The 24,287-nt window shown below is 39.1% G+C and overlaps 1 protein-coding gene across 4 annotated transcripts; it reads right to left on the bottom strand.

Annotated features, from left to right (window-relative positions):
* Window positions 1-1,221: 1,221 nt before the first annotated feature.
* Window positions 1,222-22,488, bottom strand: sel1l (SEL1L adaptor subunit of SYVN1 ubiquitin ligase). Of its 4 annotated transcripts, XM_063002348.1 has the most exons (22): window positions 22,425-22,488; window positions 22,058-22,147; window positions 18,196-18,242; window positions 17,512-17,689; window positions 16,024-16,191; window positions 15,763-15,868; window positions 14,357-14,519; window positions 12,122-12,175; window positions 11,960-12,019; window positions 10,964-11,045; window positions 10,727-10,881; window positions 10,016-10,072; window positions 9,845-9,913; window positions 9,668-9,745; window positions 9,508-9,570; window positions 8,235-8,322; window positions 7,946-8,094; window positions 7,695-7,860; window positions 7,030-7,104; window positions 6,019-6,203; window positions 4,909-5,037; window positions 1,222-2,121 (listed from the first exon to the last, which is right to left on the bottom strand). In XM_063002348.1, the coding sequence occupies exons 2-22, from the start codon at window positions 22,143-22,145 to the stop codon at window positions 1,915-1,917; spliced, it is 2,367 nt and encodes a 788-aa protein (XP_062858418.1). In that variant the 5' UTR covers window positions 22,146-22,147; window positions 22,425-22,488; the 3' UTR covers window positions 1,222-1,914. The 4 variants fall into 4 exon arrangements, with proteins under 4 accessions (XP_062858418.1, XP_062858417.1, XP_062858419.1 ...); XM_063002347.1 differs by lacking the exon at window positions 22,425-22,488 and having other exon boundaries at window positions 22,058-22,405; XM_063002349.1 differs by lacking the exon at window positions 22,425-22,488 and having other exon boundaries at window positions 6,019-6,191; window positions 22,058-22,405.
* Window positions 22,489-24,287: the final 1,799 nt, after the last annotated feature.

The raw sequence follows: 24,287 nt of genomic DNA, 5'->3' as shown, positions 1-24,287 counted from the left end.
AAACTTCTCATCAATCTATGTTTTTTTCTTTTTCATTTTGTACCACTCAAAGTATCTGCAAGATCATATTGTAATGTCAGTAATAGAAGTATGGCTTCTTGTATTGGTAACATGAGGTTTTATTTACTTAACACACTGGGCAAAATCAAACAAATATTGGCTTAAAATGTAAGCAAGATCTTTTCCACAGGAACTTGGACCATTTTACAGCTGCTAAGTTGAAATGGAATAATATAGAAGAAAAATACTTAAAAATTATTTCATCTTTAAAAAAACACCAAAACAGATTGCTGTTCAAGGTGGACAATAACCAAAACTCAAATTGATTGGTATTAGATTGGCCAAACAAGTGTAAAACTAACCTTAACCATACATAAGAGGACTGTACCAAAATTCTGTGCCAGAAGACCAACACCAAACACATTTGGTTTAACAAATTTTGGCAAGTGGTCAAAATTGTTTGAATGATTTGGTCAATTATATTGCATAACAGAACGTCTATTCTAGCTCAGTAGTCTGACCTGAAATTATCACTGAATAAAAAATATAAACATATAAATTATTACACCTTTGAATATTTTATTAGTTTCATATCACATTACAAATGTGATGTTTTGAGCTTTAGTTTTGTTTTGTCTTGTTCTGCAATAGTAGCAATTCTCTCCATCTTTACTGTGTTATGAAAAGATCTTTTGAAGGCAGTATCGTACTCTGGCACCTTTCAGCATTTAATTTTACATCTTCACAAGTTAATACACCAAATATTTCAGTACTGATTAATGCCCAGCCCCTGAGCATGGTCCTTAACCCATAATTGCTAAAACTGTATTCAGTCATAATTGTAAGTCGCTTTGGATAAAAGCGTCTGCTAAATGCTGCAAATGTGAATGTGAGACACACATTTACTTTATTAGTGAGAATTACAACCCTCTGTATAGAATGTTTACAGGTTAAAACATTCCATTTTTGATTTGGGAGCCAGAAGAAGCAAAACTGCAAAAAAAGTAAAAAGCAAAAACATTTTTAGAGGTTTGTTGGGATACACTGCAGTAAAACATCTTTTTATCTGCGTCAAACTATCTGAGCTAAAAGATACAAGGTCTTTCCATTAGACAATTAAAAATGAAGTGTAGAAGGTGGTAAGCAATAAATAATTCAGATGAGCATTTGCAACCATCAAAGTCCTCTTGCTAATGCTCTAGAATATTAAAAGATAACTAATTAAAGAGTTTGCGGTATTTATTCGACTACAGCCTTCCAGAAATCAGCAAATACACTACTTTCATGGCAAAATAATTAAATATAATAAATTTACCCATATAAATTAGAGTGTCTTAAGTGTGTTAGCGAAGCCAACATGCTGCTGACAGTCCATGTTGAATAAGAAAACACGCAAAAGAAAAGCATGCTAATAGATTTTTTTTTTTAATCAACATCGAGTTCCAGTGTGTTTTAATTACTACTCAATAAAATTGTGGGACTGGAAAAAGAAATCTGTGAATCGAATTCTTCTTATTGGAACCATAAAAGCTTGACCAGAGAGAACGTGGCAGCAGAATCGGGTCAATGGCTTCCAGCACAGTGGCTAATTAAAGCGAAAGTACTGTGATTTACTCAGAACCCTCAGAACGCGCATTTTTGCACTAATAAATGAAGCGTCAGTATGTGATACCCTGAGCCACACGCGTTAAAGATCAGTCCTTCGCTCTCTATTCAACTCTCATTGTCCTTCAGTCAACCTCAGCTAACACCAACAGGAGAGCTTTATGAAAGCAGTCAGATTCCTTTGCTAATACTGGCAAGAGGTGAAGATCAAGCTGTCACAGCAGTACTGGAGAGCAAAATCAGACCCCGCCCACCCATCGTCAGGTCAGAATGTCTCTTAATTAACTGCAACCCAGCTTTAGGTCCTGATTACTCTTGGTTGGGTTCGGGAGCCGCCTGATCCGGCTGTGCTGCTGGTCTTGGGGGTGCTGGTGGAGCTCTTGGTACAGCTTGGTGCTGTCTCTGCCTGTAAGCGATAACAGTCCCCAGGAGAAGAGCAATGACAGTCATGAGGTAAAGATCCCACTCAGGACCCAACAACTGGTCCAGATCCACCTGAGAAAGAAGCTCCTTCAGCTGGGAAGAAGAGTACAGAGTGTTAGATGGAACTAGTGGTACTGTACAAATTTATCTGATGCACTGTTTCTATAATAATGCTTTCTTTATTAATGAAGTAGTCTGAAATCTAATTGTAAGGCATTAAAAAGCAATAAATTTGTATATATTTTAATAACATCTTAGATTACTATTTCTACTTCCATTAAGAGTAACAGAATCTAAAAATAGCACAGTTCATTTGTTAAATTTAACATACAGTGTATCACAAAAGTGAGTACACCCCTCACATTTCTGCAAATATTTCATTATATCTTTTCATGGGACAACACTATAGACATGAAACTTGGATATAACTTAGAGTAGTCAGTGTACAGCTTGTATAGCAGTGTAGATTTACTGTCTTCTGAAAATAACTCAACACACAGCCATTAATGTCTAAATGGCTGGCAACATAAGTGAGTACACCCCACAGTGAACATGTCCAAATTGTGCCCAAATGTGTCGTTGTCCCTCCCTGGTGTCATGTGTCAAGGTCCCAGGTGTAAATGGGGAGCAGGGCTGTTAAATTTGGTGTTTTGGGTACAATTCTCTCATACTGGCCACTGGATATTCAACATGGCACCTCATGGCAAAGAACTCTCTGAGGATGTGAGAAATAGAATTGTTGCTCTCCACAAAGATGGCCTGGGCTATAAGAAGATTGCTAACACCCTGAAACTGAGCTACAGCATGGTGGCCAAGGTCATACAGCGGTTTTCCAGGACAGGTTCCACTCGGAACAGGCTTCGCCAGGGTCGACCAAAGAAGTTCAGTCCACGTGTTCGGCGTCATATCCAGAGGTTGGCTTTAAAAAATAGACACATGAGTGCTGCCAGCATTGCTGCAGAGGTTGAAGACGTGGGAGGTCAGCCTGTCAGTGCTCAGACCATACGCCGCACACTGCATCAACTCGGTCTGCATGGTCGTCATCCCAGAAGGAAGCTGACGCACAAGAAAGCCCGCAAACAGTTTGCTGAAGACAAGCAGTCCAAGAACATGGATTACTGGAATGCCCTGTGGTCTGACGAGACCAAGATAAACTTGTTTGGCTCAGATGGTGTCCAGCATGTGTGGCGGCGCCCTGGTGAGAAGTACCAAGACAACTGTATCTTGCCTACAGTCAAGCATGGTGGTGGTAGCATCATGGTCTTGGGCTGCATGAGTGTTGCCGGCACTGGGGAGCTGCAGTTCATTGAGGGAAACATGAATTCCAACATGTACTGTGACATTCTGAAACAGAGCATGATCCCCTCCCTTCGAAAACTGGGCCTCATGGCAGTTTTCCAACAGGATAACGACCCCAAACACAACCTCCAAGATGACAACCGCCTTGCTGAGGAAGCTGAAGGTAAAGGTGATGGACTAAACCCAATTGAGCACCTGTGGTGCATCCTCAAGTGGAAGGTGGAGGAGTTCAAGGTGTCTAACATCCACCAGCTCCGTGATGTCATCATGGAGGAGTGGAAGAGGATTCCAGTAGCAACCTGTGCAGCTCTGGTGAACTCCATGCCCAGGAGGGTTAAGGCAGTGCTGGATAATAATGGTGGTCACACAAAATATTGACACTTTGGGCACAATTTGGACATGTTCACTGTGGGGTGTACTCACTTATGTTGCCAGCCATTTAGACATTAATGGCTGTGTGTTGAGTTATTTTCAGAAGACAGTAAATCTACACTGCTATACAAGTTGTACACTGACTACTCTAAGTTATATCCAAGTTTCATGTCTATAGTGTTGTCCCATGAAAAGATATAATGAAATATTTGCAGAAATGTGAGGGGTGTACTCACTTTTGTGATACACTGTATATTAACATTTAACATTGTCTCATTTTTCATCGAGGTAAACATGAAGAAACCGTGCATAAAAATTTGCAGAGTAAAATCATTAGATGTTGCCTGTAAAAGATAAAAATAATCAAAACTAGGGGTGTCCAAACTTTCACATTAGTATGTACAGTATATTACTAATTGTGATGTGGAATTTCAAAGCTCTTCATTGCTTTGTAAGTGGTCACGTTTCATCTCATCTCATCTCTAACCCCCATGTTTGTTTGTTTATTAGGATTTTAACGTCATGTTTTACACTTTGGTTACATTCATGACAGGAACGGTAGTTACTCATTACACAAGGTCCATCAGGTCACACAAGGTTATATCAAACACAGTCATGGACAATTTAGTGTCTCCAATTCACCTAACTTGCAAGTCTTTGGACTGTGGAAGAAAACTGAAGCACCCGGAGACACGGGGAGAACATGCAAACTCCACACAGAAAGGACCTTGACTGTCCCACCTGGGGATCGAACCCAGGACCTTCTTGCTGTGAGGCGACAGTGCGACCCAGTTAGCCACCGTGCCGCCCCTAACCCCCATGTAAGATGAAAACAAGCAAACAATAAGATCTGATGATGTACAGCGACAATACCGAGCTACTGATAATGCCACAAAGGTAAGTATAAATGCAAGTGACCAGAAATGGCCCACTGTATCTGTTGGATGACCTGTCAGGTTGGTAGCACTGCTGAGATTCAAACTCAAGAGCTAAAAAAGTCCTCAGGCAAGGGCACAGATGAGGTACGAACCCAGATATCCCAGCTTAATGGACTGGATCACCCAATGTTGGATGTAGAATATTAAAAGCATGTTAAAACCCAATCTCAGTCTAAAAGAGGGTTTAGACAGTTTCATTTAAAAACCTGAGAAGCAAAATGTAAACCTGCCACAGCTTCTAAATCAAAGGCTGAACGTTTGTGCCTCTTACATTAAAGTCCTGCAGGTACTGCAAGGTGTAGATGAGCCCCAGCTTACACAGGGCGAGGAACACGGGGACCTGGGCATCGGGACTGGCCTCTGCAGCCATGTCATAGAAACGCTTAGCCAGGTGGATGTCCTGCAAGAAGAAACAGGCAGCAGTAAGTACACAAGTACACTACATATACACTGATCAGCCATAACATTAAAACCACCTCCTTGTTTCTACACTCACTGTCCATTTTATCAGCTCCACTTACCATATAGAAGCACTTTGTAGTTCTACAATTACTGACTGTAGTCCATCTGTAGTCACATACATTTTTAGCCTGCTTTCACCCTGTTCTTCAATGGTCAGGACCCCCACAGGACGACTACAGAGCAGGTATTATTTAGGTGGTGGATCATTCTCAGCACTGCAGTGACACTGACATGGTGCTTGTGTGTTGTGCTGGTATTAGTGGATCAGACACAGCAGCGCTGCTGGAGTTTTTAAATACAGTATCCACTCACTGTCCACTCTATTAAACACTACTACCTAGTTGGTCCACCTTGTAGATGTAAAGTCAGAGACGATCGCTCATCTATTGCTGCTGTTTGAGTCGGTCATCTTCTAGACCTTCATCAGTGGTCACAGGACGCTGTTGGCTGGATATTTTTGGTTGGTGGACTATTCTCAGTCCAGCAGTGACAGTGAGGTGTTTAAAAACTCCATCAGCGCTGCTGTGTCTGATCCACTCATACCAGCACAACACACACTAACACACCACCACCATGTCAGTGTCACTGCAGTGCTGAGAATGATCCACCACCTAAATAATAACTGCTCTGTCGGGGTCCTGTGGGGGTCCTGACCATTGAAGAACAGGGTGAAAGAGGGCTAACAAAGCACGCAGAGAAACAGATGGACTACAGTCAGTAATTGTAGAACTACAAAGTGCTTCTAAACCTGATTACTTATAACATTTTGGAAAGATCTTAGTGGATAAATCTCAAGTTTACTCTATAACGTATATTATACATTTAGTGTATATTGAAACCATTTTAGGGTTTTACTATCATCAGTATAATGTGTTTGGGGGAAAAACAGAAATTCTAGCAGGAGTGTGTTTGCATGTACCTGTTTAATGCCAAGGCCTTTTTCATGCATGTAACCCAAGTTGAACATGGCCTGGGCACTGTGCTGCTGCTCTGAGGCCAATCGGTAGTGGATCACTGCAGTCTCATAGTCCACATCAGTGCCGTAGCCATAGAAATGATAATCTCCCAGCTTAATTCTGGCCACCGTGTAACCTGCATTAAAACCTGCATCATTAAAAATGAACCAAACACTTAGCATGATGTCAAACACAGAGTGGAAGTCAAAGCAAAGCATTGGGACCTTGGGAGCAAAAACATTAAACGTGAGTTTTACAAAGACAGGGGATTACTACTTAGAAAAGCCAAAAATGAAAAAGGATAAAAAAAAAAATAAAAAAATAAAAAAAAAAAACTCTTTAAGAGAAACTAGTTGCAGGGCTCTGCAATAGAGTTTAATATTACAGATATTATAGTTAATTATTTATAAGTAACATATAGATATGCTCCAAGAACTTATTTTGTACACCTTCATGAACATATATTAATTATTTTATAAGCTACACCTACCCTAGAGCTGCACTTTGAGGATCTGATTGACGACAATTTGTGACATTTTCAGTTTCTGGGGAAATTAATATGCTATTATATACACTGCTGTCTTATGTTTGTTTTATTGTATTGTATCACTAACTACAGCTTTGTTTTTCTCTGACAAAGTTCTGGCAGCACTTATTTCGGCTATCACTCATATCAGAAATATTTCCACGGTGTAACACCCCCCTCCCCACTTCAGACTGGATCACGTGAGCCTAAGGCTTCCACTATGACACTACTGTAAAGTCTTAAATTACATTTATTAAGCTTTAATGACATTTGACTGTTGATTTCCTTCTTATACTGTTTTTTTCATGCCACTTGACTAAAAATAAAACAGACAGGGTGCTATTGCATTATAAGCAGGACTGCCTTTATCCCAGGAGCAAGCTAATGCAACTTAAAACTGCTGTTTACTTTGGTGTGAGTGAATTAGCGTGAAGGAAACGTTTCTAACCTTGGGCAGCTGCTCTGGTCCAGTGGAGGAGAGCTCGAGGGTAGGTTTCATTTTCACTAAAGAGCCGGGACTGCTCTGTAATAAAAAAAACAACACATAAGTAATACTCAGTGTGCCAGTTTACTGAACAACAGCCATACCAATTTAATGTCTTCAATCTTCTGATACACAATCATTCTGGTCCACATACATAAGCTGGCACAGTTTTTAACACCAGACGCCCTTCCTGACCCAACCCTCCTAATTTTATTCAGGCTTGGCAACAGCACTGAAACCACACTGACAAATGCGCCTCCTAATGGCTAAATTGTTCACCCCACTTTTTTCAGCATTTAGCAGACACCTTTATCCAAAGCAACTTACATTACAGACACAGTAGACAGTCTGAGCAATTGAGGGTTAAGGGCCCAAAGGCAGCAACCTTGCAGTGGTGGGGCTTGAATCAGTGACCTACTGATTACTAGTCCAGTACCTTAACCACTAGGCTATGGCTTGCCCTACTTTCTTCATACATAGACAATGATGTCTGTGTAGACACCCGATCAGAGATTCAAACCCAGGACCTCAGGGGTAGTGGTAGCTATAGTATAGGGCTCAAAATGGACAAGTTGGACAAACGTATCAGGTTGAAGCTTTGGTGCCCTCTGCTGGCATCACAGACTTACTCTGGTCGAGGATAAAAGCCACATTGCTCTGGGCGACCTCATATCCTTGTTCAGCCAGCAACAGATACTGAATCAGAGCCGAGTCCATGTCTCCATCCTTAAAGCTACCATAGGCGCTCATCAGCCGTTCCGACCAGCGACCTCGCTCACACACGTTTTTAAAAAGCTGCACACACAGACATAGAAACAATAAGCAATGAAACATGATGGAAACAATGAGAGCATGCTAAAAGCTTTGGTTAAGTCCTCACCTCTACAGCAGTGTGGCAGGAGCGCATGACTCCGGTGCCTGTAGCATGCATCTGTGCTAGATTATAGAAGGCCAAAATGTGACCTGCCTGAGAGGCCAGATTAAAGAACTTTAAAGCTTGCTTATAGTCACGTTTTACTCCGATGCCATCTATAAAAACACAAAAGTGTTCGCTATCATTACCATGCATATACTTTTAAACAGGGTTATACACCTATTGAGTGTGTGTGTGTGTGTGTAACATGTTCACAAAAGTTTTAGCTTTTATCAATTTAAACCTGTACACTTACTGTAGTACATGGTTCCTAGCTGTAACTGTCCATCAACCCAGCCTTGTTCTGCGGCTTTCTGGAAGTACTTGAGAGCCAGCTCATAGTTCTGTAAAAACACGTCATTGATATAGTCATTGATAGTATAGCTAATGATCCTTTTGTTTGAAGCAAATGGCTCTACATGATTCACTGAAATCTTAAAACCTAAAAATCTAATGTCATTATTAATTACATTTTAAACTGGTTAAATAAATAACTAAGTGGAAAATTACTTTTTCACACAGACTGATGCATAACTTTTAGCTTTTTTATTTAAAAACTGTATTTTGTGTGTAGTTCTATCATCTTTGTCTTCCAAGTTCATTTAAATGCATAAATTAATTGAGCCCAATATGATAAAATGGGGCTTTAGACCAAATTTGTCAAATAAAAAAAAAAAAAAACGTCCGAAACCCTGAATAGCCAAGATTGTCTAGGTTAGAGAGCTGGACGGCACAGTGGTGGGTAGCACTGTTGCCCCACAGCAAGAAGGTCCTGGGTTCGATCCCCAGGTGGGGCGGTCCGGGTCCTTTCTGTGCGGAGTTTGCATGTTCTCCCCGTGTCTGCGTGGGTTTCCTCCCACAGTCCAAAAACATGCAGCCAGGCTAATTGGAGACACTGACTTGTTCTATAGATACCTGGCCGCTAGGATGCATAAACCAGTGCACTGTAGTGCCGGTCCCAAGCCCGGATAAATAGGGAGGGTTGTGTCAGGAAGGGCATTCAGCGTAAAAACCGTGCCAAATCAATAATACGGATCACGGTCTGCCGGCGACCCCTAACGAGAGCAGACGAGGAAATAGTAGTCTAGGTTAGAGAGAGAGCTAGTGATCTAGCTTTCAGATCAAGGTTTGTGCAAGCAGCACTGTATTCACAATCCAGAACTGGAAATGACTACATTAAGAGATACAGCGGGGAAATCCAAAAAGGATTTTTATGCAAAAAGCCAATGTCAGTGCATTTCAGAATTACAATACCCACAAAGACAAATGCATATCCTTCCATGTTCTTAGCACTTTTTTGTCAGATGTATAAGCTAAGTAACAGATAGAGAAATTAAATATTTAAAACAAGGTACCCTGCAGAAATGAAACTATTCAGTAGTCTGGTTAAAAATAAATGAGTCCTAGAGGTCCAACATTAAGCTCAGCCCTAGTTTGTGACTGAACCTTAATCATTACGTATGTCTGACAGTTTAAATATTGCTTGAAAGGATTAGAACTAGAGTCTTTTGATGATAAGAGTTACTCACCACAGGAACACCTCTACCATAGAGGTAAGCCATGCCAAGCCCACTCTGACCAACCGGGTTGCCCTATAATTAATAATACCAAAGGGTGTATATTGTAATTCATTTGAGTAATTAGAAAAGATCACACACCTACCATAGATCTATATACATATGTACTCACCTGTTCGGAAGCCTTTTTGAAATAATGCAGGGCTGTCTCATTATTCTGGGGCAAATACTCGCTTCCCTCAGAGTACATCTAAAAAACACACACACACACACACAATGACGTGTACTGGTATTTCTACATGATAAAGCTACGCATCAAAATGAACCAAATTCACAAAGGTTTACATACCTTTCCCAGGAAGGCCATGGCATGAGTGTTGCCTGCATTAGCAGCTTGGTTAAAGTATTCGTAGGCTCGCTAAAACAGAACAGAACAATGGCAAAAGATTGACATGAATGTGATTTTCCCAACAGGACCAACAAATGTAAGCATTTTTAACATCGTTTTAAAAAGGGTTACCTCATGATTTTGCTCTACTCCTCTGCCTCCGTGTAAGTGCAGTTGGCCCAAACCCACCTTGGGGGGGAAGAAATTGATCATAAAAAGAAGACGTTTATAACATAACATGCATTTTTGAAAATATATACATATATTTATTTATTTATGCATTTCCCCCCTTTTTAGCGTAGTAAACTAGTCTTCCGCTGCTGGAGACTCCGGTCCTGTCCGATGAGGTTATTTTTGCCTGCCTCACGCCCCCTCTGACACATGCACAGTCCACAGACCCCTTTTTATACACACTTAATTACACACTTTCTGTGAATTCGAGCCACGCCCTGATCTCCGTGCTCCTCCGCTTCCTGTACGGAAGCCTCAGGCTACTAAACAGGGTCCTACCCTCATTCAGTCCTGATCTATTCCCAACTGGCAGACTTCAATGGGCAACTTTTATCTGATTCAAGCATTGCCAATTATGCCCGCTTAGGGGGCGCCCAGCCGACTGATAGCAGAGCTGAGGTTCAAACCTCGGGGATTTCAGAATCCCAGTTCTGGTGTGCTAGCGGAATATCCCACTGCACCTCCTGGGTGCCTAGTAATTTTATTTTAAACACATTTCACGATACTGCTTCCATTTCAATTCACTGTTACTTCAAATATTCACACAGAACAGGAAACATCACACTATCAAAACCAAGCACACACAACCAGGTGTCAAGACACGATCAGTACCTGTGCCTGCACATCACCCTTTTCAGCCAGAAACTGGTAGTACTGGATCAGATCCTCCTCAAGCATGCCACTTTGGGAACCAGGGTTCTCCACCTCATCCAGCAGCCTGATCCTCTGCACTGCGCTGCCCCCCGTCAGAGACACGTCACTGGCCACTAGCACAGTCAGCAATATGATTCATAACAAGCACAATCTAGAAGCATAAAGAAAATCTAGGTCTGGTTCTGTGCTTCTTACCATGATTGGCCACCAGTCGGTAGTGAGTGAGGGCAGACTCGCAGCTCTGTGGAACTCCAACACCTCCCCAGTATCTGTAACCCTGCACACAGACACAACACCATGCGTTAAACACGGTCTGATGAATGCAATTCAGTCTTGAAAATACAGGAACATAAAAATAAAATGATTTAGATTAGCCTCACCATGATGATACTAAGGTTGTGAACAGTTCGTTTTTTAAGGTGTATATTTATGAGTTGAAAGGAATTCCTTGCTTCAGTTTATTTGTAATTATTATTTTAATAAAATTAGGATACAACAGGATTTATTGTGGACCACCATATGCTTAACTGTAACCCAAACAAATTGTTTATGCTCGATTATAAAGCACATAGTGGTGCTGTGGAACACAATTCTCAAATAAAGAAGACAGGGAAGCTACTTGTCAGTGATATTTAACAGGCTCCTTCATTTTAATACATTAATTTAATTCAAATACGACCTCCACTACTGTTGACCTGCAGGCTACCTGTGTATATATGTCTGTTGATGCATGCTCAATAATCCAGGTACACAAATCCACAAAGTTGAATCAGTTCATCTAGACACAAGTTTGTTGTAGAGATACGTTTCGTCACTCAATCCGAATGACTTCTTCAGTCAGACTCCAGTACAACAAACTTGTGTCCAGATGAACTGATTCAACTTTGTGGAACTGTGTATATATGATTTGTTTGTTTATAGAGGTTGGTGAGGGACCACACAGTTGCAGTTTAGGACCTGGAATTGAAGATGGATGTACCTTCTTATTCCAGGAACTGAATCTACTAAAGTATATTTACATCAAGTAAAGCTGATAAGTTACTCTTTCGGACTTAAGCACCGATCATATACTAGCACATGCAAGCACTCTATAATAAAAAAAACAACAAATTATAATAAACAAAAAATATCCACATAATGTATTAAGATTTGGGAGAACAAAAATGATTAAAAAAAAAAAACAATTCTTACCAAAATCATGTGTGCCACCATGTTACCCCCTAGTGCTCCAAATGTGTAATACACCAACGCCTGGATTAAAAGAGAGAACGTGTCAGATAAAAGTGAGAAATAAATTTTGATCTTTAATGGTAAAAATAAGCCTGAATACATATTACCATTACAACATATTACCTTTGCTTGACTTGAGTTCACACCTAACCCAGTTGCATAGAGGAAGCCAAGTGCCTGGTGGAAAACAAGAGGTACTTTAGTATATGTACTTTTACAGTTTTGTTTGAGTAAATGAAACATTTTGCTTTTATTCTATACAATACAGACAAAATGTTTCCTAAAGCTCAAGTAAAAATGTGATTTAGAGCGTTCATTTGCAGAAACTGACAACTAGTCAAAATAAAAGATGCAGACTTTGAATAGTGCAAAGAAATCAAGTTCATAGTCATTTTTAAAGAACACGACATTAATGTTTCAACTTTCAGAAATCAGTATTTGCTGCAATAACCCTGATTTTCAAGCTTTTATGAGTCTTGGCATGCTCTTCACATTGCTGTTGGGTGACTTTATGCCACTCCTCACTGGTATTGTTTGATGGTCCAGCTTTATCTTGATCCCATTCCACATATTTAGTAAGGTTCAGGTCTGGAAATTAGGGTGACTGGATGGTCCTCCACCCACACCTTGATTGACTAGTGTAGCATGGAGACTTGTGGAAGCAGGTTTTCCTCCGGGACAGCCTTGTTTGTGTCTTGATTCATGTGACCTTACAAAGACACATCTGCCCTATTCTATATACAGAATCAAAAATGACTATTGATCATGCCAAAAAAGTGAAAGAAAGTTCTAGAAGAGTTCTGTTGTGTTCAATTATAGCTTTACCGGCAGAGCAATACAGTGCATGTCAGGTCGCTTCCATCCTCAATACTTTAAAAGAACAAGGTGAAGCAGCAGACATTGGGTGCAACAAAGCTGCAGGAGACAGAGAGTGAAAACATCTCCTCACTGACCACAGACAACTCATGCAAATATCACTCACCAACCACAGGATGACACAGGTGACCTACAAAAACTATGACTAAATGCGGCTTGGGTAAAGTGCATGCACTGGACAGTTCAAAACGGACTCCTGGGGAGAGGGTTGAACTCATGCAAAGCTGAAAGTCAGGAAAACAAAAAGCAAAGAAAAGTCAGGCTGAGTTTTGCAAAAGAATGTTCTCCATTGGCCACTCAGGTGGCGCAGCGGTAAAAGTACACTAGCTCATCAGAGTTGGGGTTTTGAATACATCGTATCGAATCTCAGCTCTGCCTTTCCAAATAGGCTGGGCGGCTGCATGAACAACGATTGGCTGTTGTTCAGGGTTAGAGGGTAAGAAAGTCGGATCATAGGTCCTCATAACTGGTGCGACTGCGGCCCCTGCTGGCTGACTGATGGCGCCTGCACAGGGCTGAGGAATAATGCCGATGGGGGTGTGACCCTCCGTACACAGTGCCTGTCAAGTGTATGAACTCGACTCGTGCGGGTGAAAAATGCAGTCTGTACTGACTGTACGTGGCGTATGTCAGTTGAGAGGCGTCCTCAGTCAGTGGTGAAGGGTCGAATGAGTATAGAGGACACAATCAGGGTGATTGGACACGGTTAGACTGAGGGATAAAAATTGGGGAAAAAAGAGGGGAAAATATAAATAAAATAAAAAATAATAATAATAATAAAAGAATGTTCTCCATTCAACCATAAAGGACTGGAGTTTGGTCATCTCAGATGAGTCCAATTTTTCTGGTCATGTATTGGTCATACGGAAAACCTGGAAAGGCTTACAAAAAGACCTCGCACTCACTGTGAAATTTGGTGGGGGGTCATTATGATCTAGGGGTGCTTCAGCAAGGCTGGAATCAAATGCATCTTTGAAAAGGATGCAAGCATCAAGGCACAAGCTAGCTACAAGGCTAACCTGAAAGAAATCTAGCTTCCTTCTGCTCTAACAATGTCCCGCAACTCTAAGCAGTATAATACTCTATGCCACATAGCCAGGTGTGAATAAAGGACCACCAGATCAAGATCCTCTCAAAATCAGCTCATTCACCAGACCTGATCCCCTCTGAAAACCTCTACAATGTGATTAAGAGGAAGATGGTCACAAGCCATTAAACAATACCAAGCTGCTTGAATGTTTGTGCCAGGAGTGGCATAAAGTCACCCAAAAGCACTGTGAAGGACTAGTGATAATGACAGTATTTTTATTTGGAATTTGGGAGATGTTTGGTCAGTAGTTTAGGGAATAAAACTGAAATGTTAATTTTACCTAAAACACATACTTCCAGAGATCTATGTTTATATAGTATGCATGACATCTGCTACACATATTAGCAAAGCTTAGATTTCTAGATGACAATAATTTTAGAGATGTTTATTACCGTTTGCGATTTGGGTGAGCCATCAAGAGCCAGCTTCTCAAAAAGCTCCTTGGCTTGTGGAATGTCCTGAGGCAGGTAGTCTCCAAAGAGCTTGGCATATGCCACCTTCTCCATGGCCTTGGCATGACCCATGCCTGCCACTTTCAACAGTTTTTCATAAAACCTGGAAGAAAAGAAAAATGTTAAGTCCAGTTTAAGCTTTAAGCCTTTTAAAAATAAAGCAAAAAAAACAAATTTTTAAGTAAAATACAGAGAGTAGACCCACTTTCAGAACAGTATAGAAATATTGAACTATGCACAGTAAAAAAAAGACGTTATAATCAAAATAAAATTTAATGAAAATTAAGATCCTAGTGATCTCTCTACGTAGACGCATTTTACGTCATCTTAAACGCGCTCCCGAGAAGAAGGCTGTCCGAATTCTTAGATGCCTTAAAATGGTCCTAATAAGGTGCCTTATTTCAAAGCTATAAACTGACTGAATAATGAGGGAGCATCCGATGTCTCCTTAGCGAAGAAGGCAACCCCAGCATTCTGTGCGGCACAACTTTTTCCGCCAAATAGTCTAACTGTGTTAGCTTATGCCTAGTTCACACTACACGATTTTTGCCCAGATTTTTGCTCGCCGACTGGTCGCCGCTAGATGTGGCGGCTCGGGGACAACTCGGCAATCTAAACTCGGCTCTCAATCGCTACGTGCGACCTACTCAACAACTCGATCCGAGCGAGAGAGATATCTAGCATGTTCAATATCTAGATCAGTCGGTTACGACTGGCAATGAGTGTGGTGAATAATATACTAGTTTCTATCAGAACACATCAGCACACACACAAGCTTAACAATATTTGTGAATTTATCGTCCATGCCAAACCATAATACCAACACTGCATTACAAAAAATATTTATTAACCTCCAACTCGCTACAGAACAAAACAATCCCTGCTGGTCGTGTTGCCAAATCCACTCAGATTCATTTATTTTTCCTCTTTGATTTTACGCTGCACGTCAGCGCTCAAACTTTGATTGCTCGCTACTTGTTGACGCGTGTCTGAATAACCTGCCTTATACGTTTGATGTCTTATAAGAATTCTATCTACTTAGGCAGCTGCCCAGGTAGGCAGTAGGCAGCAAGGTTTTCGGACAGACCCGATGATTTCATTTCCCATGTGACTATAACGCTGCATTCATACGATGTACGGAAAAACTGCTTTTGCGCCGGCTGTGCCATTATATCCTATGGATTGATGTAGTGCTTTTGGCCATTTTTCTTTTATTGATGAGCACAGGTGTCTTTGATTCTAGTATAAGCACAAGCTTACAGTTTCATAACAGACTCGGATCATCAGGCCATGACAACCTTGATATGACAGTCAGTGCATTAATCATCTGGGCAGTGAGCACTCACTCTTTTTTATGGCTCTTTCTGCTGGTGCTGTTGATAAGTTTGAGGGTGGCTTGGTACTCTGCCTCTGCCTCCTCCGCCTGCCTCCTCTGCTCTGACTGCTCCTCCGCTGCCAGGGAGACAAGAAACAATACTTTATTTCTATTTATTATTATTTATATCCCTAAGCAACAGTATTAACAGCACATACACTTCTGTCTGCACCACATTTTCCTCAGTGGTCAAAATTCAGTACGTAGTCGTAAACATAACATTTAAACGTACTTTCACAGAAGCCCCACTTCTTATCTTGCTCGTAGTCATAGGTGGTGGCACACCACAGTCTGCCATCCCCTCTTCCCTCAGTAGTGCAGTCCGAGTACTCCTCGCCCAGAAATAGAAAGGGAAACAGGCACGGCTCCCCAGAGGCTGTGCCACCTATCACCACAGGAACTGCAACAACATGAAGCAACCAATAAGAGACAGACACGCTACTCCTCCAACACCGACATGAAACCAATCGCATGGATGAGTTTCATTTGCATACAAATACAATAGCTAGACACATGTTGCATTTTTACTTGATGACAATTCTCTAGTAATGCAATAATTACTAGAATGGTATTTTAAAACCTAATTCATGTTTGCATAGAGCTTTTACAGTTTGAACATGATTACTGGTGAAGACAGGTAAAGACATTATAAACCAATATCTCAACAATCATAAAGCTGACTAACAATGGCAATGATCATGAAGATTAGAAAACATCACCGTTAATGCGATTAGAACCCCAAATCAGAAAAAGTTGGGACAGTATGGCAAATGCAAATAATTAAAAAACACAGTGTTTTTTACATTTACTTTGACTTTTATTTGATTGCAGACAGGATGAACCTGAGATAGTTAATGTTTTGTCAGGTCAGCTTCATTTTATTTATTAATAAACATCCATTTCTGCATTTCAGACCTGCAACACATTCCAAAAAAAGTTGGGACAGTAAAGCATTTACCACTTTGTAATGTTCCTTTTCACCACACATTTTGGTGAAAGACGTTTTGGCACTGAGGAGACCAAGTGATTTAATGTTTCAGCTTTTATTTTGTCTCATTCTTCCTGCAAACACGTCTTAAGATGTGCAACAGTACGGGGTCGTCGTTCTCCACACGTTCTCTATTGGGGAGAGGTCAGGACTGCAGGCAAAGATCGCGGGTGTTCAGGTTAAGCTTGCACCCTTGGCCTTTACGCACTGGAATTCCTTCTGATTTCTTGAATGGTTTAATGATATTCTGCACTGTAGAGGGAGAAATATGCAAATCCCTTCTAATCTTTCTTCGAGGTTCATTGTTTTTAAACATTTTAATCATTTTATCACACATTTGTTGACAAACTGGATCATCTGATCATCTTTACTCATCAGACTCAGACTTTCCTGGATGCTGCTTTTGTACCAAACCATGATTACAATCACCTGTTTGGAATCACATCATTATTTAGTTTTTACCTCATTACCAACCCTAAATTTATCCCATCCCAACTTTTTTTGGAATGTGTTGCAGGAATGGAAGTTTATTAATAAATGAAATGAAGTTGAGCAGATAAAAAATGAAATATCACAGGTTCATCTTGTCTGCAATCAAATAAAAGTCAAAGTAAATGTAAAAAACTTTTATTTTATTTGCATTTTTCATACTGTCCAAACTTTTTCAGATTTGGGGTTGTATTTACAGAAATTAAAAAATTAGCTACAATATCTGACAGGATTGATTCTTACCCTGTTTGGGCTTCGCATCTGCTGGAAGGGGTTGGCTGGGAAGGTCCTCCTTTTCAATTGCTTCATCCTCACTATCCTCTCCTCTGTCTATTGGCAGAGGGGCTTCCTTGGGGGCATCAGATTGTCCTTCCACTACAGTGGAGTCCACAGGAACTTCAGAGTCCTGGTCATGAAAATCCTAAATGTATAAAATGCTTTTATAAATTGTACTTTTTAGTTCTTATTGAGAAGCACTAGGGCTGTCATTTAGATCACTGTCAAAGTCCTAATTCCCAGCACAACATAAGATATATCAGCAGTGTAAATGGTTGCAAAAAAAATGCAACCATAATCCACTGGTGTGAGTTGTATTCAGGGAAAAAAAAAAGTGAAACAAAAATAATTTCCATGTTACAAGACTTCCTCTTTCTGACTATGCTGACAACATAATAAATACTAATTCATAAGAAAACTTCAGCTGAGGAAACACAGTACATGTACAATCTGCTCACATCGATTGAAAATATCCTATATGATCCTAAACGGTTTAATACAGATACTGAAACAGTCCATTTTATCGCCTGTTCACATCTGATACAATTAATCAGCTAACAAATAAAAGATCTTAATCTTAATAAGCTGATGATGAAAACTTTAGAGTCAACAGTTTCCTACCCAAGAGAAATAACAACACAGTCAGATTACCTGAGTAGGACCAGCATCTGGGACATCGTTCACTTCTGGTATTGCATCTGCAATAACAATTCATTGTATTTATTTTTATATAATCATTTCTTTACTACTTATCTGGAGAAAACAAACATCATGCTGTGTTAAGTAGCTGGCGAAAACTGGTTAAAAAGTGTGCTGGTACCTCTAAAGCTACTGAAGCTATGTAATCTCATTGGCACACGCAGGAAGATAAGAAGTACAAAGTGCCAGGTACCCTAGGTCTTAATATAGAGACTAATGCATAACATTGATTTAATTTATTTTCTCTAGACAGAAAGCTAATCTGTACTAGTAGCCATAAAGAATTCCCAATGCATTATAAACCATTGACCATACAACAGTAATATTTATAGCTGTAACAGGTGTACAAGTACAGGTGTGTGTATATACAGTATATATATACTGATATATACTGACAATTAAACTTTTTTCTCTGTTTCATATTAGTAGTTTTACCAGTTAGGCTGTATAGGTTTTGTTATACAACTAATGCCAGTTTATGCCAGCAAAATTTCACTCTTATACTAAAGACACTAATACTCTAAAAACAGGTGTGGTGAAATGTTGAGCTCTGTGAAAGGGAAAATTATGAGCTTTTCTCAAACTGCCAACAAACTTATCCAGTTAACAGTGAAAACTGTGTCAAAAAAGGCTTAAATGCATCTCAGCGTAAGTACGTATATATCTGAGGATTGACCAAATATCACGTCTTTTACACCACCAGACTTTAGCATTTGATAACTATCCACATTAGACTTATTAGTTTGAAATTCTTATTGTATTTAAAGTAATGCATGCACAGGTAATGTGAAACATCACATGTGTCACCACAGTGGGCTTTAAGAGCGTTTGGGTTCTATGTTCATGTAAATGATCTCTTAACATATCAGTTAACATAACACATGTTCCAGGGATTAAAAACTGCAGTGGACCGGACCAAAACATGCAGCATGATCAGGCCTTGTACAACAGTACCTGCCCTGATGCCTATTCTCTGTAATACAAATTGATGTTACACATTGTGAAGTTCAAGGTCAATGTCAAACACAGTCACTGCAAATTTAGTATCTCTGGACTGGACAAGTAATAACTAATTTTCTCCGAATTTCAATCCTAGAATGGGACTGGAAATGTAAACAAAGTGACCAGAACATCTCTTTGTGTTCCATGTTCATGTACATAAGCAATATCACGTCAGTCAACATAACATGTTCACAATAGGACCGGGCAATTTAAAAATGTGTAGGTGTAGGTGAGCGAGTGTGGTGCAATGGTAAGAGACTCACTGCTGGTAACAGAGGAACCTGGGTGTACAAGGTGAATGGCTTTATGTGAACGTAGCCATTAGAGGGACTCATATCGGTGCATTCATAGTGCCAGTCCCAAAAAGGGGTAAAGACGAGAGTTGCATCAGAAATGCGCACAAATGACGGGTGCAGCTTATAGGAATCATTCACTAGCTGCTGTAAAACAGTAAACTTCTTGCTTTACTGTTCATTTGTCAGTATAGATAGATTTCTAGAGCTACACTACCAACCTTTACAAAATGTTGCAATTCTGATCATCATATACATGCAATATTTACACGAATACGTTATATACTAGCAAAATAAAGTTTTTCTTAATAATGGATTTTAACACTGAATTTTTATGGGTAGTGGTACCTCAATGCCATGGGTTCAAGCCTCACCAAAGCCAAGCTGTCACTGCTGGGCCCCTGAACAAGGCCCTTAAGCCTCAAGTGCTTGCATTGTATTCAGTCACAATTGTACGTCGCTTCAGATAGAAGTTTGTGCTAAATGCCCTAAACATAACTACCTAAACACAATTAGACTTTGTAATCAAACGGTGCACCTTTTCAGCTGTGTGAGTATGGTTTGGTTTTTAATTCCCCTACACCAAGAACAAAATCTTGACACAACACATGCCACATTTAACCTCTACTTTTTTTTATGCATTTTCTCCCCATTTTCCTCCCGATTTAGCGCACTCAATTTGTCTTCCGCTGCTGAGGGATACCCGATTGCATCCGAGGAGAGCACGTCGCTGAACACACCTCTTCTCGCCCCTGCATTCTGCACAGGCGTCTCTTCCTCCAGTCAGGGTCCTTACACACCGTATGACGATCCCACCCACACATAGTCTGGCCCCCACCCTGCAGATACGATGGCCAATTAGTATCTGCTGCAGGCACTGCCAATTATGCCCGCCAGATGGCGCCCAGCAGGAGTTTCGAACAGGGGAGTTCAGAAACTCGGCGCTGGTGTGCTAGCAGAATATCCCGCTGTGCCACCTGGGTGCCTCTAACTAGTGATGTGACATTTGAAGCGAGGCTTCGGAGCCTGTGTCGAGCAAAAAGGGGCGTGTCAAATGAAGCCCCGGTTCGAGGCGTGTATTGTGACGTAAAAAATCACGTGACTGATGACAAACGAGGCCTCGGATTCAGTGGGACACGTCATCGTTTCATTTTGCGTGCCGCTATATATTTATATATTTATATATTTATATATATAAATATATATATCCACATTTATATAAGTTGGCACAAACGTTTTTATGCATTCCAGCCTCCTCAGTGCCATGTGAAAGGGTATTCTCTAAGGCTGGGGAGATTGTATTCAAAAAAAGGAATCGCCTAAACCCCAACACTGTTAAAAAGCTTATGTTTTTAAATAAAAATCAACAAGTTGAATTTGTCCCTTCTCCATACTTTTTTGTCGTAGTTTACTGTCCTTCACTCAAAGTTCAATAAACACATCATTCATAAAGCACTCTTGCACTCCCAGTTTAATAAGCACATTTACATTCAGTGTCAGTGTCATCATTGTTGTATTTATTTTAAGTGTTTATCATCACTTAATACCTAATAATATTTCCTAGCAAACAACCTTTTATATTCATTGATACAGAGTGGCAAAGATGGTTGATTTCCTATATAGACATTCAAAGATACTCTGGCTCAGATTACTGTAGATTGTCATATTTCTCTTTTAACAGCAGGTGTCACTAGTGAGAACAGTTCATGAGGCTTCGAGTAATGAACCTTTTGGCGAATCTTTGGACTGGAAAGCCCCATTGGTTCATGAGGCTTCATTTTGCCATCACTACCTCTAACCTCTACTCTTTTACATATTGTTACATATGCCCTGATGTAATTTGTCTATCGGTTGCATTGAAAATCCTGGATCAGTGCATCCGTCAACACAGTGGGTATCGTAAAACCCACTTCAAGTCTTCGTCACTTGATTTTTTAGAAGAAGAAGGAAGACTTTATTTGTCATGTATACATATAGTCAAGTCAAGTAAAATTTATTTATATAGCGCTTTTTTTTATATAACTTCCAGGACCAGCAGACAAAAAACCCTGTTGAGCAAGCCGAGGGCGACAGTGACAAAGAAAAACTCCCTTAAAATTACAGGAAGAAACCTTGAGAGGAACCAGAGTCAGCAGGGACCCCCATCCTTCCTGGGTGTACACATGTACAGTACTGCCCCGGCTTGTTTGGAAGATGGGGTCAGAATGCAAGGTCAGCCATTGTACGGCACTCCTGGAGCAGACAGGGTTAAGGGCCTTGCTCAAGGGCCCAACAGTGGCTGCAAAGCAGAGCCTGGATTTGAACCGACAATCTTCCGATTGATAACCCAAAGCTCTACCCACTAGGCTACCACTGTCCCCTTTTATACAGTTCAACCTCACTAATTTGGCCATCTGAAAATGCATTTTAAGTGTAATTAACATGTTTGTTTCTATGCACTAAAGCTGAATTTAGTTGTTATTACATTCCAGTGTATTTTCTATAGTAAGAATGAAATGTGCAGACACTCTAGTACTTACCAGCTGTTAGCTGCAGGGTGATTAGTGCTGCCACCATCAGTAACATCCAGGTCCTTACTGAAGAATGCATGTTGCTTCTGAAGCCCATTACTAAAGGATTTAATAAGCATCAGTACACCACCCAGCTCCGTCAACTCCAACAAGCCATACACACAGATTACTACAAACTGGCTATACCAGCTAGTTAATTAGCTAGTAAAAGCAGCTTGAACTAAGTCTTTAAAACGATTTAAATCCTACACAGCTGCTAAGTAACCCGCAGGCTAACCAACAAACGCCTGGTTAACACAGTATGAACTACAGCTAATGCTAGTTAGCTAACAACATTAGCAGCAAACAAAACATTACACACACAGCTAACGCTTACATGCTAATAAGCCTTTAACAACGTGTATGGAACACCGGCTGGTCTTAAAGCCTCTGTGCTTAATTACAGCGCCATGAAATGCTGCTAATTCTCCCAAATAACGTGTTTCCAGCCCACAGCCCAGTTTGTTCACCGCTTTACACTGAGAACAGATAGTAATCAGCTCCGGTTTCATCACTCTACACTCCTCCACTCACCACACCCGTATTCCGACACATCACACCTATTGCACTGCGATTGGCTGCTCGTATTACTATAATTACTATTATTATTATTATTATTATTGTTATTATGATGATGATGATTATTATTATTATTATTATTAATATTATTATTATTAATATTATGTTGTTATTGTTATTATTATTATTATTATTATTATTATCATTATTACTATTATTAATTATAATAATTATATTATTATGTTGTTGCTTTTATTGTTTTATTTTATTGTTTTATTATTGTTGTTCTTAAGAATTTTTTTAATAAATGATAACGGTAATAGTAATAATTATGATTTTTATTGCTGTTGTTCTCGTTATAACTATAATAATAAATTGTTATTATTATTATTAATATTATTATTGTATTGTTATTATTACTACTATTATTAGTAGTATTATAATAATAATTATTATTATTAATATTATGTTGTTATTGTTATTGTTATTATTATTATTATGTTGTTTCTTTTATTGTTTTATTTTATTGTTTTATTATTGTTGTTCTTTAGAATTATTTTAATAAATAATAACAATAATAGTAATAATTATGATTATTATTGCTGTTGTTCTCATTATACCTATATAAATAAATTATTATTATTATTATTATTATTATTATTATTATTCATGGTTTTGGAATTGTTATTATTATTATTTTCATGTTGTTTTTTATGTTCTTTATGTTATTTTTATTGTTTTATTGAATTGTTTTATTATTGTTGTTCTTAAAAATTATTTTAATAAATAATGACAATAATAATAATAATGATTATTATATGAATCATTATTAATAGAATAATGATTATATTATGAATATAATTATTAATACTGTTGTTCTTGTTATAACTATAATAATAAATTATTATTGTTATTGTTATTGTTATTGTTATTGGTATTATGTTGTTGCTTTTATTGGTTTGTTTTATTGTTTTATTATTGTTGTTCTTAAGAATTATTTTTAAATTAATAAAATAATAGTAATTATTATAATTATTATTGCTGTTGTTTTAGTTATTACTCTAAAAATAAATAATAATTATTATTGTTACTTCTATTCTTTTTATTACTGTTGTTTTTGATATATTTCTAATAATAATACATAATAATAAGTATTGTTATATACTACGAGTCATACTATAAATAATAATAATAATAATAGCAATAAAAATAATAGCAATAATAACACTTTTAAAAAATGCATTGATAAATGAATTTATTAAACAAATAAATGAATGAATGGTTAAACTCGGTGTTGACCAATCATCTAACAGGACTCCAATATTACAAATTTATTCCAGCAAGTCAGAAAGGGTTTGTCCGAATACGGGTGGGGAAAATAATATTCTCTGCACATCATTTCCTAGTTTGCTGATCAGCCAATGTCGAAACGCTACGCCAAAGAAAGCAGCCAATAGCAGATCATCACGAGGCCACAACTGTCCAATCACATGCGCACACACATCCCTCATATGGTTGCTGAACTGTGCAAGGCACACGACAGCGTCCATAAACAAATCACCTCTTCGGCTGAGCAGCGTTTCTATGGTTACACAACTACATATCAGATTAAAATAACTAATAACTAACATAATAAATAAATAAATAAATAAATAATAATAATATTAATAAAAAATAACTA

Source organism: Trichomycterus rosablanca, chromosome 9 (assembly GCF_030014385.1).
Source record: "Trichomycterus rosablanca isolate fTriRos1 chromosome 9, fTriRos1.hap1, whole genome shotgun sequence".
Classification (NCBI taxonomy): Eukaryota; Metazoa; Chordata; class Actinopteri; order Siluriformes; family Trichomycteridae; genus Trichomycterus; species Trichomycterus rosablanca.
Note: the sequence above shows the minus strand (reverse complement) of the source record. Positions and strands in the feature narration are given on the sequence as shown.

Coding starts and splice junctions, on each gene's coding strand:
- sel1l (XM_063002348.1), bottom strand. CDS start 22,145: ATGGGCTTCAGAAGCAACATGCATTCTTCAGTAAGGACCTGGATGTTA. Junction 12,020..12,121: donor TGAACTCAAGTCAAGCAAAG/GTAATATGTTGT, acceptor CTTTTAATCCAG/GCGTTGGTGTATTACACATT. Junction 10,073..10,726: donor AGGGTGATGTGCAGGCACAG/GTACTGATCGTG, acceptor TTCCCCCCCAAG/GTGGGTTTGGGCCAACTGCA.